General features: G+C 34.6%; 1 protein-coding gene across 5 annotated transcripts in view; it reads left to right on the forward strand.

Annotated features, from left to right (window-relative positions):
• Positions 1 to 21,963, forward strand: part of KCNT2 (potassium sodium-activated channel subfamily T member 2) — a 411,763-nt gene that overhangs the window by 251,872 nt on the left and 137,928 nt on the right. For all 5 annotated transcript variants that reach the window (XM_009191034.4, XM_009191039.4, XM_009191043.4 and 2 more), the window contains exons 15-16: positions 16,936 to 17,085; positions 19,105 to 19,334. In XM_009191034.4, the coding sequence (XP_009189298.2) occupies positions 16,936 to 17,085; positions 19,105 to 19,334 (380 nt within the window). The remainder of the gene's footprint in view (positions 1 to 16,935; positions 17,086 to 19,104; positions 19,335 to 21,963) is intronic.

Consider the following 21,963-nt stretch of genomic DNA (forward strand, 5'->3'; position numbering starts at 1 on the left):
TCACAGAGGCCCCAGCGAATCAGCTGTCATGTGAAAGGAGGAGAAAGTTTCTTAAAAGTAATAGGGATTACAATTACCACAATGACTGCAAGAAAAAAAAAAAAAAAAAAAAAAAAGATTGGGGTAGCATGCTCAAATAAACTATTTTTAGTTCCCTTGGAAGTTTCACACTCAAAAACTGTGACAGAGAACTATATAACTATATTTTGTAACCTGGCAAATCTAGTTCAGTCACCCTCCTCCTTAGGGGAAAGAATAAAGTACCAGTGAGGATGAGAGGCATTTTGATTTCCTTTTAGAGTGAAACACACACACACACACACACACACACACACACAGTTTAAAGTCTTAATGTGTTTGATTGCTATAAATTTGCTAATTATTAGTTGGCATATAAAACTTGAACTTTATTTGATATAACTTTCTTAAAACTGAGCCTCTATTTTCATTAACAGATTAAAGTATGTTTTTGAGTGGTTTCAGTCAGATTTGAAGGTATTAACAGACTTGTTTTCCAAACCCCACTTCTCCTTCCCACTCCTACTACCCCACACCACCAGCTACCTGGTGACTTTCGGACTACAACAAGGTAGGGAAACGCCCTTTATCAATGGGTGTGTAATGGATCCATGACTCATTCTGGTCTCATAAACTTCTCAGGTAGACAGTGTAGCTACTCATTATCTAGCTGCTGACAGCAGCTAATGTCATCTTCTGGCAAGCTTCCTGGTGAGCCATAAGTCTCATGCCTACTTCTTGTTTTGAGGACACACATCTGCCCTACTTACTACTTCACAGAGCTTTTTTATGAATGGGCTCCTGGGATCCAACTACTTCTCAGTCATCTCTGATTGGTTGTCTAGTTGCATCATTCTGGTGTCTCCTTAGGCTTCCTCAGGTAACCTTTGGGGCATATCCATTACCTCATCAATGGATGTATGAGAAAGATATGTATATAAAGCCTCTATCTATGGCAAACTCTCATCTTCCTCTAGGTGTGTGTGTCTGTGTGTGTGTATGTGTGTGTGTGTGTGTGTGTGTATGTGTGTGGTGGGGGGGTGGGATGCTTGTGGTGACTCTTATCTGGAAAACTCAACCAATTCTCTTAACCTACTTCATGCCCCTGCATATCCCCTTCATAGGCTGCTGTTCAGCTAACTATGTCCTGGGAAAAAATGTGAAACTTTCTGCTGCGTAGATTTCCAAACGTGGAAAGGCCTTTTTCTTATTTCCATCCCATATCCTTTCCTTTCTTTCCTCTCTAGGATATGTATTTCACTTCATCAGGATACTACATAATGGTTAATACTTGCTCTTCTAAAACTCTCCCACCTTGCACTATTCTGCTCTAACTTACATGGATCTTCGTGGCTATAGGATTAGTTTGCTAGTTCTGCCATAGTAAACTACCACAGACTGGGTGACTTAAACAATAGAAGTTTATTTTTTCACTGTTCTGGAGGCTAGGAGTCCTAGATCGATGTTTGGTTTCTCCCGAGTCCTCTCTCCTTGGCTTGCAGATGGCTGTATTTTCGCTGTGTCCTCACATGGGGTTTCCTCTGTTGCGCCCACATTCCTGATGTCTTTCGTGTGTCCAAATTTCCTCTTCTTAGGAGGACACCAGTCAGATTGTAATAGGGCCCACATCAACAGTCTCAATTTAATCACCTCTCAAAGGGCCCAATTCCAAATACAGTCATATTCTGACATACTGGGCATTGGGCTTCAACATATGAATTGTTGGGGGATACGCTTGGCTGAAGAACACCCTGGAGGTGGGGACACCATGGGTTCTAATAAAACACATTTACCAACTGCTATTGTTGTCACTATGCAAATAATTCTGCCAGTTCCACAGAAGCCTGCTTCTTTAATCATGGGAACTAAGTAAGATGATACGTAATCCCCAATTGTCCTTTCTCCATTTGTCCTATGGCAACAAACAAACAAGAACAACAAAACCTACAACACGGCTGGAGATCTGAGTGGAGGTAATCACAGGAAAGGAAAATAATGGTAATAGTAAATAATAGAAAATTGGGTTCTTAAACTTACTTTTTTAAAAATATAAGGCAATGTGTATTGAAAATCTATACAGAAAGGCATTTTATTAGATGTATCCCAAAATCTATTTGACTGAGAAATGTTTTCTTAAGCAGACTCATTAAAATGTCAACAGGAATAAGTATTCTATTACATATTTTGAGGAATCTGGATGTCGACCTTTGTCTGGCAGTCCCATGCTTGGAAAGTGTTTAATAGCTCAGCATTCATTATTCAATTAGATCTAAATATATCTGCTTTATTTCTTTAAGACTCTCTATGCTCTAGTACTAATTTATTTTTGTATCCTTATCTCTTGTGATTCTCTTATATATAGCATGTACTCCAAATTACATGATCCTAAATATACTTTGTGGTTTCCGCCTTCTACATCTTTTTTTTAATGCTATTTCCTCTGCCTTCCTAGAAGGTTTTGCTAAATCAAAAATTCCATCTCTTCATGAATATTTTTAATCTCCCTAATTCAGTGTGATTTCTTCCTTCTATGAACCTGCATAGATGTTACTACATTCTGCCAGAGCAGGTATCACGCACTTTTTTTCTTTACTTATGAGGTTGTAATTTTGTTCAATGTGGAGAACATATCTTGCTTATCTTTAAACCTTCCATAATGTTTTTCACAACATAAATCTTCAATAAATATTAGTTAAATAAATGAAATGAAAGATGCACTAAAGGATTGAGATCATTTTTTTTCTTTGGTTCTATGCCCTGGTTCCAAGTAGTTTAGGAACCATATGCATTTATCTGCTCTCTCTCATGAGACTCCATTGATACAATGAAAAAGAAATTTTTAATAAATTGTAATCTTTTATCAATGAAAAATAAGTAGAAAGAGTGAGAGTTGAATGAATTTCTGGGAGATGGAAAGTAAGCAAAGCAATATTTTCTGTTGGAAATCGCAGCCCAGACTTTCTTTAAAGGGTGATATAGTAAGACAAAATGCCAGTCCCCAGTGAAGCTTTGGGGTACAAGGTGCCTAGAAAAAGAGGGCAAATATTAATTCAAGTTATGTATATTGAACGAGGACTTACACCTCTTTCATGAATCACAGTACTATTTCCCTGCAGTTAAGTCTAGCCAGACATTTACCATCAGGAAAAATAAAATTTTTCCTAGAATAATTTAAAGAAAATGAAGTCCACCTTAGCAGATAATTTGGAACTGGGTTCCAGTTCTCTATAATCTGGTATTTGAGAGGCTCCAGACTGAGTAGTCTAATTTCTTCGTGCTTACTATAAGGTAAAACCTACCATTTTACAAATCATGTTCACAGATAAAGGAATCCATTTAATGTCCGTATGCCTTGTACTCGAAATTTGAAATACGGCTCTTGTTATTTGCTGAATATCAACATGCAGGATGAGATGAGAGAAATATATCCAGCCAAAGGATGGCAACTACTTCTGTTTGTACTGAAATTGTCTGGGGTCTATAGCGAAGGTTGGGCGTTACTTACACTCTTAGTAAACATAGAGTTTTAAAAAAAAAATGACTATAATATTTAAAAGGAAAGTCAAATATATATTTTGGAAACAAGGAGAGTTTCATTAAGTGAAAACAAAAGTACATTAATAAGAGATTCAAAGATGTATTTGAAAAGTAGAATAGTACAAATAATAATTTAGAAGACTATATTGAAGTATCATAAAGGGTGGTGATGATTGTTCAAAGGAATAAAATCTTATAGGTTTTGTTTTTGTACAGGCTTAAATACTTAACTTAAATTTCTGTTGACTATGATTCTGGAGGTGCCGATTTTCTCTTCAGTATTAAGGGGATAAAAGGGCCATAACAAATAAATACGCAACTCCAAAAGAACTTAAAATGATGATTATTATTCCCAGGAAGATTCAAACAGAAGAGCAGTTGTGGTGCAGAAATGGAGAGGAAAGACCCGTTGAAATTAAAGTGATTGCTGAAATTAAAAAGAAAAATTTGTTTTGGAAGATAATCTCACAGAAATATTGAGGATTTTAGATAAAAATGCAGAATTGGAATATATAAGCAAAAAGACTAGAAGCACAGGAGATCAATCCAGAAGATATGATATCTGCTTTGGTAGCAGTTCCACCAAGAGAGGATAGAGAAAATGGTAGTTAGAAATTATAAGAGAAGAGGAGAGACTCAAGGCTGTAAATTGAGTGTGAGTCATAATAAGTGAAAAAAAAAAAAAACCACTCTTAGATTCTTAGCATTGCCAAATTATAAAACACTAATGATGAAGAAAATTTTCTGAAAAGCAAAGAGGAAAAAAAAATAGTATTGATAAGAGTTTTTAAACTTTAGACAAGACTACACATAGCCTAGTTTTAAGTGTAAAGAGAAATATAAAGGAATATGGAGAGTCACAGAGTCATTGGGAAAGCAAGGAAGTTACTCTTTATGTTAAACTTGCGTAAACAATTCTCACTACCACACCAAGCAACTAACCAGATAAAGGAGCTTTGGTCTCTAAAAGCCCCCAGAACAATACTACCTCTACTAGCCATTCACTGCAACACAATGGATGCCTCCTACCCTGCCTGTTTCCTCTCTTAGCTCAATTCCAAAACAAATACCTACATTGGTATCTGTTTGATGGAACCCAGGCCACATGTCTGCACCACAGCTAGAACCAATGATTCCTAAAATTTACCACTAAAAAGGGGTCTAAATTAGAAAAATCAGGCCCTCAGTCTCAACAAGAGATTGGAATAAATTGAAAACAACATATAGAATGGAATGCATCTGTTTATTCTCCCAGCTGGAAAACAAAATCGTAAACTCCAAGAAATAAAGAGTTTACGGTAAAGCAAATTAAAACACGCCATAATACAGAGCAATAAGTAGTCAGTCAGTCAGGGAAATTATTTGAACATTCTTTCTGGATGACTCAGGGAACTGCAGATAAGGTCATATAATTGAAGCCCTCCATTTGACTCTACAGTGAACTCTATTGCAATCCACATAATCATGTAATCACTGCTCACAGGCTCTCTACTTTAAATCTGAAGTCATAGGCTTATAGCTAATAAACAAAATACAAATATTTACAACTTCAACAGTGTTCACGATTTAACAAAGACATCTTGAAATAAAAGTGAGGAGAAGATATGGAAACGAAGAGGGTAGCTAATATCATCCCCAGGTTCCGAAATAGAAAATCAAGACTCTGTCTATAGTTAGTGAAACAGAATTTTAAGTATGGTAAGTTAAAAAATACCTAGTAAATCAGAGATTGCATATGAAATAAATTCTACCAGTAGATAGGTTTTATTTGGCCACCAACATGGTGTCAACACTTTTTTTTCTTTTTGAATTGTTTCTTCGAATTTGCAGTTCAATAGACATCCAACAACAAATTCACCACAAGTTTGAACACTACTTATTGTCCTGTATCTGACCTGATTCGTGTATTTACTTTACTAAATGTGCTCTGTAGACACTAGAGTCAGAACATTGGAAAATAGAAATGAAAAATAGCAATATGATTATATAAGCAACTCTGGGGAAATTCACTGTGAAAAACACTATTTTCTCTTATATCTTACAGGAGGAGGTCAATAAGTAGTACCTACAATAATAGGGTATTAAATGTGGTAACATATTATTAAGAAATGTCTTAAAACTCTTTGAAGTAAGTTTAGGATTTGGAAGCATGTGTTTTTAATTTTTTTTTTTTTTTTTTTGGTCAAAATTTAAGCTATGAATGAGAAAATAGCATTTAATTAAGAGTTAAAACATTATCATAGTTTGGTCATTTATTTAGTCATTTTATAAATAATCATCATATGCATCCATACTATGTAAGGTACCATGTTAGGACTTTGGGGAATATAAACTTGAATACATTGTGATCACAAATCAGACAGTAGTCTGATTAACAGGTGATTACTCAGACTAAGTGCAGGGCAGGATACAATTTAACATTGCTTTTATACGTATTTGGAATGTATTGCAAATTTCTCCTAATGGATTTATTTTGCTAATAAAGATTCTTTTTAGTTATGGTAAGATTAATTACTCGAGAAGAAGTCAAATGACAACATGGAGAGACAGCAAAAGTGTCCTAGTTACAATTATTTTTAAAAGTGCAAATGATAAAATGTAAATAACAGCAATAGGAGCTTCCTAAGTTCCTATATGTCTATGTATTAATATTGATGGAATATATCTTTCCTAGAAAATTCACTACAATGTTTTAAAGTAAAGGTACAGATATAGCAAATGCACGACTTGAAGCACTTGAACAGAAGCAAAGCATATGGTATTCACTAAGCAAGCAGGCTGTGATCTGTGCGAGACAGGGGAAAGTACAATGTAGCCATAAAATTTTATTAATGCTGAAATAGAACAGTTTAAAATCAGTGAGATATAACTTATTTAATAATGGAATTAAAGAGCTGAGGATGCAACTCCAGTATTGCAAGTGAATTTATTTTTTCACCTGACAGTTTAAAGAGTAGATGAAAAGTCTTAACGCAATTTTAGGATATTTTTTGTGTGTGGTGATAATGGGAATTAAATGAACACTTCAAAAAACCCATTGGAGTTATTGAAGGAGAAACCAACATTAAGGGCAGTGAATTTAAGCTAATTTCATGTACAATCAACCTTTTAAATCTAACTTTTGCACTCTTTTTTATTTCTCATTGAAGTAGATGCCTTTCAAAATGGTGTTCATTGTTTATGATCAGTGTCAATAATGCTTGAAAACCATTTAGCATTTTCCTATTCTCTCCACTTTTGACGGCCATTTTTCTTATCCTGAAAATGGCAAACAGCTTTCTGGTTCCATCTGGTGGTAGAAAATTGATTACCATGCTTTATATTGTGTCTGCAACTTTTAATCTTAGAACTCAGATTTCTAATTTGATGCTTGGTGACCTACAATGTTGGGGCAGCTCCACTATTCAAGAACTGGAATTCATAAGCATCTTCCTAGTAGATTAAGGTGTCTTAATTTTTTTTTTTTTTTTTTTGTTACTTCTATCTGGAGTTCTCAAGTACTTTTCTTTCTAAATATTCTGCATCTATACAGTCAGTTCTATCTGCAGACTGACAAGAATAAATGTTCATATAATATAAAGTTATGTGTTAGCTGTTTATTTTGTAAACTCACCTATTTTGGAAGCTTCTGTGTACCCCACATACCCCTGTACCGTAAATTATATTTATCTTTCCAATGGCACAGGCTACGATTTGTCAGAATTATTTATTTGACCTACAGTGGCTAAACTGTAGAGTCCTAACATTGCTAGTAAAAGCACAATTATAATACCATTTAAATATTTTAATTTTTAAATAAAGTTTGCAATAATTGTGAAATAATGTAATTCATGAGTGCAGAAAAGCACCCTGGGAAGTATACAAACAAAAAATGGTTGCAACCAAACTGACATTATTTCCATAGATTATGGAATTAAATGAAGTACATTAATTTTAATTATATTTAAACCTTTTGGTGACTTATTTTAGACCTTTAAAATCTCCTTGCAATCAATATAGTGAGTTAGTATATTATCTTCTTCAAAATAGAGTATCGATAAAGAAATTTATATTTAACTCATTTGTTAATCTTATTCAAGTACAAACTTGAATGAAATTCTTTCCTAAAAATGTCAAAATATTTCTATAGTTACATATATGCAAAAATTTCCGTAGTTATATATATGTAAACACTTTTACTACATAGTGAAGAATGAATTATATATCAAACTTATCTTGTGACAAGGTGCTCTTTATTACAGTTCATGCAAAGATAACTTAGTTTGATAATAAATATAAATATATAAAAGTAACTGGTATGACAATTTGTGTCAATTTTGGTGAATCTGAAGTAAATTATGTATCATCTGTTTAGCTACATTATATAGGATCAAAGAGAACAAAATGTACCAGCAAACTAAATCCAAGGATTACAATGTAGATAGAGGCGCTTAAAACAGCACATATGATGCTGTGAAAGAGGTACACTCCCTCTGATGATTACATTTTACAACTTTAAAGGCAGTGCTTCATAACACCAAGGCTGTTCTTTAGTTTATCTCTAGTGTGGTGGCATTCTTATATGCATAAAGAAAATATGAAAATTAAAAAATAAATTCTACTTCGTAACATCTATTAATATGAATTTCACAAAAACATACAGCTTCATAAAAACATACGAAGTCACCAGTATAATAAGATTTTGTGCTATTTTATTAAAATTGGGACTACTTTACTGAGCAGGGTAGTATGGCATATCCTGAAATAAGAAAAGAGTAAGGCCGGGCGCGGTGGCTCAAGCCTGTAATCCCTGCACTTTGGGAGGCCGAGACGGGCGGATCACAAGGTCAGGAGATCGAGACCATCCTGGCTAACCCGGTGAAACCCTGTCTCTACTAAAAAATACAAAAAACTAGCCGGGCGAGGTGGCGGGCGCCTGTAGTCCCAGCTACTCTGGAGGCTGAGGCAGGAGAATGGCGTGAACCCGGGAGGCGGAGCTTGCAGTGAGCTGAGATCCGGCCACTGCACTCCAGCCTGGGCGACAGAGCGAGACTCCGTCTCAAAAAAAAAAAAAAAAAAAAAAAAGAAAAGAGTATGCAACATATTAAGACTTCAATATATTGTATCTGGGACAGGAAATTTCAATTAAATCCTGTATTTCTCCCTTTGGAAAAACTGATATGAGGAAACTCTTAAAAACAAAACTATATAAGGTTCTTTTACTGCATTCAGAGGTCTGTGTTGAAATACATTTCTGCAAAGAGCAGATCCAACTACTTATTAGCTAACAGCCCTTATTCCACTTGGTTGATTATGTTGAAGTGCAGGAGACTAATATGTGAGTTAGTACTTTCTGCCAATAAATAACCATTTGCCTTGAAGATGCAATCATGGGTAAGCGAGAAATATGCAACTTGTATTTAAAAAAAAAAATTGTCCAAATTGATTTACACACAATCCAAAAGTAAATGGAGCAAATAATATCTTTACCTTGGAAACAATAAACAGAATGGAATAAACATATCTTTTTTGTGGTTTGTGTTTTCTAACCAATACTTACTATGCTGAGAGAACTGTCATGTTGCCCCTGGTTTGGTGATTATAACCCAAAATTGAGGACAAAAAATGAGTCAAGTATTTTATTTGCTAATCTTCTTACCCTTCTATAAAAAGAGATGATCGGAGAGGGTGACAGATAGAAGAGCACAGTGGTTATGCATCCACTTCCAGCCAAGTGAGGTGAGGTCCAAAAAAATTACTTATTACTCATGGAAAATAGGATGTCTGCCTGCAGTAGGAGCTAACATCTCATTTGCCAGTTAGACATCTGCTTATGTAGTTTCCTGAGATTATTTGAACATGAGAGAAAAAAGAGAAGGAGATGGCAAGTCAGGGAGATGACAAGTCAGGGAGTAGAGACTGCTGTAGAGCAGCCCATACTATTGTGCATGAGTTTCCTGAAGCACAACAGATAGTTTACAAAGGTTTGACCTATCTTTCTAGTACCCTGCCTACTCCACCAAGTGAGGCAGCTCAAGAAGCTAGAGTCTATAGGGTGTACTGCTAGGAAATAACAAAGAGTGGAATGCAGTTTCTTGCTTACCAGTGATGTTATACAGAGGCCCAACTCTCACTCCCCAAAAAACATTTTCATGTCTCTATAATATAGGCATCACATGGTTACCATCTTCATAGAGAACAAAGATGACAGTTAGAATTAGCCTAGAGAGCAGAGACATCCCAGGGAGAACAAACCTGAGCTAGTAAGATTGGAGCTTCAAATTTGATAGGCCTGGGTTGGGTTTAAATGGAGTTCCAACATGATTTTAAAGAAATGGGATCTGCCTAAAATATTATTACATGATAGGAATGGGAGATCTGAAATTGCATGGCTGAAGGTTACAAAGTCATGGAATTTGTAATTTATTTACTTCACTAGACTTCTTTTTTCCTTTTTCCCAAGCAATCAACTTGTCTTCCAATATCCTTTCCTTCTAATTTTTTTTTTCCATTAAGACATTTGTTTAGGGTATAAAAATGTAAAGAATAATAGACACAAGCTTCTTTTCTTTCCAAGATGTCTCATCAAAAATTTTCTAAGGCTCTCATGACTGGTATTGGGTATTAGGTGCATGAACTCTACAGCATGCCCCTTTATTCAGAGGGACTAGAGACCTAAGGGATTCTTTCTTTCTTTTCTTTCCTTTGTTGCTCAGGCTGGAGTAGCTGGGATTACAGGCATGCGCCACCACACCTAGTTATTTTTTTATTTATTTAATTTTTTTTTATTTTTGTATTTTTCGTAGAGACAGGGTTTCTTCATGTTGGTCAGACTGGTCTCAAACCCCCGACCTCAGATTATCCACCTGCCTTGGCCTCCCAAAGTGTTGGGATTACAGGTGTGAGTCACCGCACCCGGCCAGGATTCTTTCAAATATTAAATGTATACTGTTCTTCTGTACTCCATTTGTTTTTTTAATATCATATTTCATCTCCATATTCTATTATTTTTTCCCTTTTTTTAAAAATCCAAGATCATTAAAAATAGCTGTAGCTAGCAATGATTTTGAAAACAAATGTGGACATAAAGTTTACTAGGAAGGATTCTTTACTATTCAATTATCAGTCAATATAGTAGAACAGCCTCACAACAGTATGAAATAGATAACAGATTATACTATTTTAGAGGTTGGAGTGTACCTCAAGGTTAACAGTTAGTAAATACACAAGCCTCTTATTTCCCCTGAATGTTCATTTAATTGCTGTAAACACATCTCAAATCTTTATTAAATGGTTTTTCATAATTTTCAGTGAGCTTCCCATTCTATACTTTTTGTCCATAATATTTATTGTGTTTTTACTGCTGCTATTTTAATCTAATTATAACATTAAATTGATATAATATTAAATTCACTTCATGTCTATTAGTGATTATGAAATTCCGTGTTTTTTTTTAAATTCTAATGACACATTTATTATAGAGAAAGTAATTCGTTAGACCTAAAAATTATTCTAGTGAAGGCAAAAGGAATTATTTAATTAGAAAAGCAGAACATTTAGTAATTGAGCATTGTTAGATTATTCTTTGTTCATTTAACAAAACATATATTAAGCTCTTCCTCTGTGTCAGAACTGATGTTGCATCTTGGGTATATAGTGGTAAACAATACATGCTCCCTTTTCTCATAAAGCTTATTTCACAGGGAAACAAGATATGAAGAATTAATTAACACAATCTAATGTTACAGTATTATGAAAGGAGAAGTACACTACAACAAAACTGAGGAAGTAATGATTAAGCTGAGGGTCAAGAATGGATAGGCCATAGGAGGTAGAGAGAAAAGTATTGTGGAAAATCCTAGACATAAGAGAGAGTGTCTTGTTCAGGATGAATTAAAGACTTCTAATGGCTGATGTGCGCAACAGAAAGCAGACAGAAGTAATAGATGAAACCTGAAAGAGTCATAGAACAGGTCAGCAGGGCTTTGTAATGACAATTTTTCAAAGTTTAACTTTATCAAATGGAAGACGGAAGCCCTTTAGCATTTTCAATGGGAGAGTGACATGAAATAATTTGAGATTTTGAAATTTACTCTTATTACCTTACTATAAAAGGATTTGTGAAAGCATTCACTGGAAACAAGGAAGTGAGTTAGGACTGTTTTAAAGGTGTAAGAATTGATGATGGAGAAAGGAATAAACAAATAGGTGAGTACAAGTCACACCTGGGTGATAGAATTAAAGGATTTGCTGCTATAAGAAGTTTGGAAAGGCACTATTTATTTATGTAATTATTTCCCCTCATTCAAAATCAATTTTGAATTAAGTCGACCCAGATACAAAAAGTAAGAGAATAAGAAAAATAGAAAATTGGGATAGTACAGTAAGCTGAAGACGAATGATTTTTGGACTTACAGGACGTAAAATGTCTTGCATTACTAATAAAGGTACAAAAACTTGGCTTTTAATATCCTAGTAGCCTGAAGAATGGAAACAAAACAGCAGAAACATTCACACTGAATATTGGAGTTCCTCAGAACTGACGTTCCTGAACAAAGTGCTGACTTTTAAGCTGGAGTGTCTGAATTGAATTATTATTTGATCTACCTATGCTGGCAAGATCATCAAAGCCATTGAACCTCAGTTTTTTTATCTGCGAAATGGGGATAATAGCATATATCTCACAGATTACCAGGACAATAAAATTCTTTCATTAAGTAAATATTTTTGAACATCTACTGTGTCTTAGAAAATGTTCTAGTCACCAGAAATCCTCCAGAAAACAGGGTAAACACCAGGGCTCAGTGATTCCACTGCTACGTTCTGCTGAGATTAGTGTTGGGTGAGATGTTGTGGCAGAAATAGAGGGTAATTAGCATACAAATGAAGATATAATATGTCGCTAACATAAAGATGTCAATTTCATCCAAATTTATTATTTGAATTCCATCCCAACAATCATACCAACACAACATTCTTTTTTAAAACAGATAAGCTGATTCTAAGTTTACATGACAAAATGAAGCAATCAGAGAAGCGAGGAAAATTTTGAAGGACAATAATAATGAGAGAGGATTACCTTATATACCTAAAAATAATGCACAGTTACAATAATTGAAATAGTGTGCTATTAGTGAATGCATAGAGAAGAATCAATTAACAGGCTACAAATTATATGTACTTCTAATACAGGCACAGATAATTAGGAATTTGGTATTTGATAAAGGAGTTATTTTAAATTAGTGAGTAAAAAGATAGATTATTCAATACATTGAGTCATAGAAATGGAAAAATGATTACTTTGTGCCTAGGTAAAATATTAGTCCTAAAATATTAATAAGTGGGGGCTAGGGGAAGCTCATATCATGTAGACCAAATGCTACCCTGAAACACTGCAAGGAAGCAGTGAAAAATATACAAACAAAAAGCTAAAATTATTAGTACCAATCATGGTGGTTTTTTTTTTTTTTTTTTTTGCCTTTTTGTGATGCATTTTATTTTTTATTTATTAGAAAATATTTCAGGCACTCAAAAGGCCTAAGAATATTATCATGGACACCAATGTACCTAGCATTCCAGATTTAAAAAAAAATAAACATTCCAAATGTTTGTGAAACCTCACATACACCATGTCTGTTTGACATCTTCTCTCTTTTTGTAAGACTTAGTTTGCTGTAAAGCTGAATCTACAGACTATTCTTTTATCTAACATTTTGTATTTAAGATTTCCCCATGATGTTTTGTAAGCACTGGGACTTGCATTTTCACTCTTATCTATATGGATATTTATTTGTTTGTTTATCTATCCATATTTCTTTTCACTGTTATCTATATGGATATTTGTTTGTTTATCTGTATTTCTTGTGGCTAAGAAAATTTAAGATTGTTATATATTTTTCTCTTCCATTAGCAAATTTTTCAAGTCTACCTTCAGAACATACCCAGAATCTAACATAATCCAAACCATTATCATCTAGGTGGATCATTGCAAGAAGAAGGGATCATTGTCCCTTCTTCAGTCTGTTTTCAACACAATGACCAAAGGGATTTTATAAAATATGAATCGGACCTTTTGTACTAGTCTTAAAAAATCTCCGATGATTGCCAAGTCATCCCAATGAAAGGTCAAAGCCATAGCACAACTATTTATAAAGTCCTACATGATCCCTCCTCCCATTTACTTACTTGTGGACCCATTTTCTCCCCCTCCCTGAATTCCAGCTAAACTCGCTTCCCTGCTCTTCCTTAGCCACATCAAGCATTAACTCTGTCTCAGGGAAGTGCTTGTAGCTCCTTCTGGCTGTAATGGTGTTCTCCAAGACCTCTCTTGCCTTCTTCAAGATTGTTACTCAAATATCATATTTTCCCCAGTCACACTATTTACATTTTATTCTACCTGCTAAAATGTTAGCTCCCTTCCTGCTTTATTTTTCTCCCCACCATTATCATCTCTAAACACAACACAATTTGCTTTTTCTTGTTTATTGTTGGCCTTCTCTTACTAGTGATTCTATGAGACAAGACATTTTTACCTTTTTTGTTAACTGCTCTAACCTTTGAATCTAAAGCCTTTCCTGACATTTCACAGGTGCTCAATAAATATTTTGTGTATTAGTTAATGAGTGGAGACTGGATATACACACCAGCATTACATGTTATATTGATGTCTAGCATTTCTCAAGCAAATAACATGAGCTGAAAATAACAAAACGTGTATATTGAAAATTAGATGAATTTAGAGATTCAAGGTTAACTATCAGAGGTTTTGAAGAAATCATAAAGAAAAAAAGTTCCAACAAAATGACATCCTAAAAAATGATGCTGCCTGAGGGGCAATGTGCCAGTATAAAATAGCAAGGCAATAAGCAAATTATTTAAGAAAATTTATCTGAACTGTCTTTGTCCGATTCCATCCCTTTCTGTTCCCTTCCAAGTTACCACATTGTGTTCCCCTGTCAGCTTCTGGAATTAGAGTTCTAATTCTCTTGAATAGCTTTTAGTACCCTTGCATGACAATTAGTTGACCTCATGCTGGCTTTTGAATCTCAAACAAATACTGATGAATTACCAGCACCATCTCATACATTTTCAGCCTTTCAGATAGATTCTGTTCTTGCCAAGTATCATCTTGCCAAATAGTAATGTGGTACATAACAAAAATAACTTTATTTTTGTTTGCCAAAGGGAACATTTTTTTCCACCAGGGACAATCATTCTTAGGAAGTAGTAGCTAGATGTAGTCATATGCAATCAAAAATCAAAACTGTTTTATATTGTTTTCCTATTTTCAAAAATACATTAACGTTATGGAAGAATGGGTACAGGTTTTAAAAGCATTATTGTTTAGTAAGTCGACTAGGTTTATTTAAAATGGCTCTGGAATTTAGCAATAAGGAAGATGTAACATCAGAGTAATATTGGCAGCTTACATTTACTAAATGTTTTCTCTGATCCCAACATCTCCCAAATGAGTTCTTTGTATTACCTCATTTTATCTAACCCAATGAAGCTGATACTGTTTTTCACTGAAAAGATAATCACTGAAAAGTTAAATAACTCACAAAAGATTGTAGAGTTTGGCCAGGGCCAATGGCTCAAGCCTGTAATCCTAGCACTTTGGGAGGCCCACGCGGGTGGATTGCCTGAGGTCGGGAGGTCAAGACCAGCCTGGCCAGCATGGTGAAATCCCATCTCTACTAAAAAATATAAAAATTAGCCGGGCATGGTGGCAGGTGCCTGTAATCCCAGCTACTCGGGAAGCTGAGGCAGGAGAATCGCTTGAACCCAGGAGGGAGAGGTTGCAGTGAGCTGAGATCGTGCCATTGTTCTCCAGCCTGATGACAAAGCAAGACTCCATCTCAAAAAACAAACAAACAAACAAATAAGATTATAGAGTTTATAGAGTTGGGACTCTGATTAGACAATCAAACTCCAGGGACCGGGCTCTTAACTCTTTAAGCATACTTAAGAAGGAATGAGGCAGAAATGAGGCATACTTAGAAAATACAGATATTTTTTAAAGCTTATTGACAATTTGAAAATATTGATAAATGTTACCTTCCTAATAAACACTTTAGAAAATACTCAGTTCAAAATGGCTTTTAAAGTCCTAAACATGGCTGTAATGCCTTGTGATCTGTTTTTGATCCATTAAGAATCTATTAGAGATTATGATAAATTATTTTGATTTTTATATATGTATCATATTGCTTCTAAACTGTGCTTTTTTGTAGAGTTCATAAGCTTCATTCAGCAAAGGTAAATTAATTTATTATATAAAATGAGAAATAAGCTACTTATATATCCATTATAAATTTCTCATACATTGAATTTTTAATATATTTCTAAAGCCACTGAGTTAGGCGGGCAGTGCAGAATGTTCCAGAACAAAAGACAGTGCACTTTTTGTGGTAAACTTATCTTTTTTGTAAAAATACTTTTGTGGGATGTCTTTTGGAGATTTAGTCAGTTCAGGCTGTTATTACAAATTACCACAGCTTGGGCATTTTATAAACAACAGAAATTCATTTCTTACAGTTCTGAAGGCTGGAAATCCAAGATCTAGGTGCCAACATGATTCAGTGCTGGTGAGGGCCGCCTTCTGAGTTTTAAACAGCTGACTTGTATTCTCACATGGAAGGAAGATAGCTCTTTAGCATCTTTTTAAAATGCACTAATTCCATTCCTGAGGGCTCTACCCTCATGACCTAATTGCCTCTCAAAGGCCCCACCCCCAAATACGTTAATAATGGGATTAGGATTCCAACATGAATTTGGTGGTTACAAAAATATTCAGTTAGTGGGAGAGACCCTTACATTTATCACAGAAAACTGTCTTTTCTTGACTGCTATAGAATTGGAAGAAAGTTATTGCTATGATATGAACAAAAAATAAAGGTAGATATTCTATAAAATCAAATTGATAAATTGAGATACATTTGTAATTTTAGGTATAAAGCAAAATAAAATACCTACAGCAGCCACGCAGGTATCATAGGTAAGATAACCTTGGCCATATTATGGAGACTGTACAATAAATTTTAGAATATATGCATGATAGGATATGTATAAAGAGAGACTGAAAGTTAAGTCCTGTATCTCAATGATTCATTATGAGAGTAAAGCTCTTCATTAGCTGGATCTTGAAAAGCTCCCACTTTCTAGAAAACTACCATTTCTCAATCATATATATATATATACACACTATTAATTTCAAATTTTTTGTAGAAACTCTTGCATATAATGTCATCTTCAGAGTTCAAAGCATTACTCAGCTGCTTCTTTGGATTGTGCTTGCCAGTTCTTATACAGTTGAGAAACAGCTCTATGACAACTGTTTTTTAACCACATTCACTGTGTTTTCTTTTTGTGTGTGTGTATGTGTGTGTGCTTGTGTTGCAGAGAAGGCCAGCAATCGCCAGAACAATGGCAGAAGATGTACGGTAGATGCTCTGGGAATGAAGTCTACCACATTGTTTTGGAAGAAAGTACATTTTTTGCTGAATATGAAGGAAAGAGTTTTACATATGCCTCTTTCCATGCACACAAAAAGTATGTCTCTGCCTCAGAGAAAAATTAAAATATCAATCAGTCAAGCATACCATGTGGAAACTGTTTTCAAAAATAGAATGCATATTGTGCTCATGTGTTTAGGCATTCCGAAATTTTTGTCACAATATTACCCAATGTTGAAACATTTGAACCCTGGTGGCTGTATGGTCTCTATAAGACTGTCAGGAGTAAATTATAATTTATTAGGAATATTTCATTTAGCAACTTTTAAAGTCTTTTTAAAATATATATATATATATATATATTTTTTTTTTTTTTTTTTTTTTTTTGAGACGGAGTCTCGCTCTGTCGCCCAGGCTGGAGTGCAGTGGCGCAATCTCGGCTCACTGCGAGCTCCGACTCCCGGGTTCACGCCATTCTCCTGCCTCAGCCTCCCGAGTAGCCGGGACTACAGGCGCCGGCCACTGCGCCCGGCTAATTTTTTCTATTTTTAGTAGAGACGGGGTTTCACCATGGTCTCGATCTCCTGACCTTGTGATCCGCCCGCCTCGGCCTCCCAAAGTGCTGGGATTACAGGCGTGAGCCACCGCGCCCAGCTAAAATATTTTAATCCATTAAGAATTTACAAACACATGAAAATCTTCTTCACAGACCTGAATTTTAAGATGTTGATTAGGAACCAAAACAAAATAACACTAATATTTCTAAAAACTATACATTAAAAAAAAAAAAAAATCTCTGATGGTGGCCCTTGTTTTGACCTGAGAAATAAGTTAAAAAATAAATAAAACTACCTTCCAATTTAAACGTAGAACTTTTTTTGCTTTTCCTTTTTGGAAAAAAAAAAAAAAGGATTTACTTAAGAAATAAAAATGTATGTATATAATGAAAATAACATATTATCTGTATTAAATGTTTTAATGTAACACATTTTGGAGGATTTACAATATACCTATATAGTCTACTAATCTATTTTGTAATATACAGGAACCCCCAACTTATGATGCTTTGACTTACGATTTTTTGACCATGATGGTACAAAACAATAGCCATTTGGAAGAAACCATACTTCCTGTATCCATACAATCATTCTATTTTTCACTTTCAATAGAATATTCAATAAATTACATAAGATATTTAACACTTTATCATAAAACAGGCTTGGTATTAGATAATTTTGCCCAACTGTAGGCAACATTAAGTGTTACGAGTATCTTTAAGGTTGGCTAGGTTAAAACTATGATATTTGTTAGGCTAACTGTATAAAAAGCATTTTTTATTTAATAATATTTTCAACTTATGCTGGGTTTATCAAGGTATAACTTTATCATAAATCAAGGAGCTTCTGTATTCTACTTTACTTCTCAATGTAATTCTATTGATACATATACTTTTATTGCTTAAAAATATCTTTAAACTTGATTTAATTTGTAACACTTTAAGGCATGTTGAAATAAAAAGATTCAGGATAATTTGTGCTTTCAGGAAGCCCCCAAAAATACATAAGACATTTTTTGAGGATCCTGTTACATTTAAAGATTGCTATTTTTTTCTGACTAAGTGCATACCTATTTTAGACTGTTTAAAAATATATAAATTTTTTCCTAAAATTTAAAGTAAACCAACTATGATAAATTCAGGGACCCTGGTTCTCTTTTAGGTGATCACGGGTAAGTTTCTTTCCTTTGGCCAACAGTTTTAAGCTTTTTATTTTATTTTTTTACCAAAGTAAGAAATGCTGTTTATGTTTTTTGACCAAAGTAAAATTGTTGTAAAAATTTGCAGAATAATATTGCCCTTAGTGTATACATGCACTCATGTTGCTTATGTTCTTCCATTCATTTTCATTAAAATGTAAATTTATAGTGGTCATAATCAGCTAAATTAGTTTTACAACACACTAAGCACATAGTTTATTTTTCTGTAAAAATGAGGATCTTGAACTTCTAGGATCATTTCAAACTTCAAAATGCTATGATTTAAAACTTTTATTTTCCTCAGTCTTAATAATCATTTACTAATTTTCTTACAAACTCTTTTTTTTTTTTTTTAATTAAGGTTTGGCGTCTGCTTGATTGGTGTTAGGAGGGAGGATAATAAAAACATTTTGCTGAATCCAGGTCCTCGATATATTATGAATTCTACAGACATATGTTTTTATATTAATATTACCAAAGAAGAGAATTCAGCATTTAAAAACCAAGACCAGCAAAGAAAAAGCAATGTGTCCAGGTCATTTTATCATGGACCTTCCAGATTACCTGTACATAGCATAATTGCCAGCATGGGTAAGTATAAATGAATTTGAAAATATCATTAATTTATTCCAAAAATAAAAAATAATGATAGATACAAATGTGTTTCGATTTTTGTTAGAAGTTTAAAGCAAATTTCAAGCATGCTGCATTTTGCAAACTAGGTATGATTAGGTATACAGAACATTTCTAAGTTGTGAATTTTTTAAACAATAAGATATTAGCCTACTGTGGTGGCATGGGCCTATAATACCATCTATTGCAGAGGCTGAGATGGAAGAATTTTTGAGGCAGGAGTTTGAGAACAGCCTAGACAACATAGAAAGACCCTGTGTCCAAAAAAAAAAAAAAATTTAAGATATTACACAAACACAACCAACAATCATTTTATATTTCCCATAAGCTCCATACACTTTTTTTTTTTTTTTTTTTTTTGAGACAGAGTCTCACTCTGTAGCCCAGGCTGAAGTGCAGTGGCACAATCTCGGCTCACCTCAAGCTCCGCCTCCCGGGTTCACGCCATTCTCCTGCCTCAGCCTCCCCAGTAGCTGAGACTACAGGCGCCTGCCACCACACCCAGCTGTTTTCGTATTTTTTTTTTTTATAGAGATGGGGTTTCACTGTGTTAGTCAGGATGGTGTCGATCTCCTGAGCTCGTGATCCACCCGCCTGGGCCTCCCAAAGTGCTGAAATTACAGGCATGAGCCACCGCGCCCGGCCAGCTCCATACACTTTTATATTTCTTTTTTAAATTCTCTTTGTAATTATCATCAGCAAAGGTTATTTCAAATATGCTTCATTTTCTCAAAATTCTCTTTCCATCTCCACCTCATTCTCACCATTGAACTCGGCTTCTATGACACAGAAGAAAAAAGATAAAATAAAAAAATATCTTCATGCAAATAAGAATTTCCTTACGGTTTGGCTACCAAACCATCTACAAACCTACGAACGTTTAGTATCTGTCACAAGGAAAATGTGCCCTTTTTAACATACTGATACATTCATTTATTCCATGAACCATGCTCTTGTTCCTCCTCAGAGACTTTACTCTGTAATCTATCCTCATTACCTAACTTCATTTTCTATTCAGAATCACTGGCTGGTCTCTCTCTCTCTGTCTCTCTCTCTCCCTTTCTCTCTCTCTCTCTTTCTCTGTGTGTGTGTGTGTGTCTTCATATCTCTGTGTGCACCTACACATGTAATTTTGAACCTTCTGTGATAACAACTTCAGAGACAAATTTCTCCAAAGTGTTGTGTTTAGTGGCAGACTTTAGATTTTATTGTTGTCCTATATCCATGATTCTATCCAGTTCAATCTGACACCTGCAGTCATATCACTGAAACTATTCAGGCAAGATCACCACTCTCCTCTTTGTCACTACATCTAATGATTGTCTTCACAGTATATGACAAGAATATTGACCATGTTCTTCCTGAAACACTCTAATGACTTGTTTTCTGCATTGTGCACATTCATTTTCCTTGTGTGGTCACGTCTGTTCTCATGGATTCAGTTGTCCAAAAACTGATTATTCCTTTACCTAAAGCATTAACTCAACATCTATTTACAGCAACAGGAACTGTCTACTGGTTATTTCTATTTGAGTATTGCGGGAAAAACTAGCACAGCATATTCAAATTAAACTGATCTCTACACTCTCATTCAACACCATTTTCTCCTTCTCCTTCTCCTTTTTTTCTTCTAAAAAACAGATGACAACATTATCCTTTGATTTATAAAGTCACAATTTTGACTTTTCATACCTCATAGTTAACCAAATTCTATGAAATCTGACCAGTAGATAGCCCCTAGAATCATTCAGGTTTTTTTTCCATGTCCACCACCAACATCATCGTGGTCTGTGCCTCCATCCTCCTCTCCCTGAACTGCAGGATCAACAACCTTGTCTTCTTTCCATGTCTCCAGCCTTGCCACCCTACACTCAATTCTCCACCCTGCCACCAGAGTATAAAAATTTAAATACAATTTTGATAATATTTTCCTGAATAAATCACCTGCTTTATACTACCCATTGGAAAAAAAGTCTAAATTCTATAGTGTGACTTATCAGTAGGTTTATAAGTTCTTGTTTGCATTATGCAATCCTAGTTTTCTTAAGTTCTTGTTTGCATTATGCAAATCTAGTTTTCTTAAGAATGTTCCAGTTTCTTAGGATTGTTCCAGTGTATATAATTGTCCTGATGTAATTATTAAAAGAACCCCCTTTTACTCTGCAGTATCCTAGTTTAGAAAATAAATTACTTAGTCATTTTCTTTATAGGCTTTTTATTAATGATATTTTCTGACTTTTCTAGCCCCACATTTTACCACACCTTTGCTGCTCTCCTAAGCTCCAAACATGCTCACTTTCTTTCAGTCTTCACTAATTTTTTTTTCACCAATGGGCCTTAAAACATTAAGTTTCCTCTGGCAGGAGCTATTCCTCACACCCCAACATTGCCTAAGTAAATATCACTCCCTCCAAACACAATGGTTCTACCTAGACTTTCTTAGGTAATTCTATTTGTCATTTACATATGTTTATTCTACAGTAACAATATTCATTTTTTAATGTATTCAAAAAGTACTTATTGTGTGCCTAATATGTACCCAAAAAGGTATTTATTGAGTACCTAACATGTACCAAGAACTCTCGTA

Source organism: Papio anubis, chromosome 1 (genome assembly GCF_008728515.1).
Source record: "Papio anubis isolate 15944 chromosome 1, Panubis1.0, whole genome shotgun sequence".
NCBI classification, from domain to species: domain Eukaryota; kingdom Metazoa; phylum Chordata; class Mammalia; order Primates; family Cercopithecidae; genus Papio; species Papio anubis.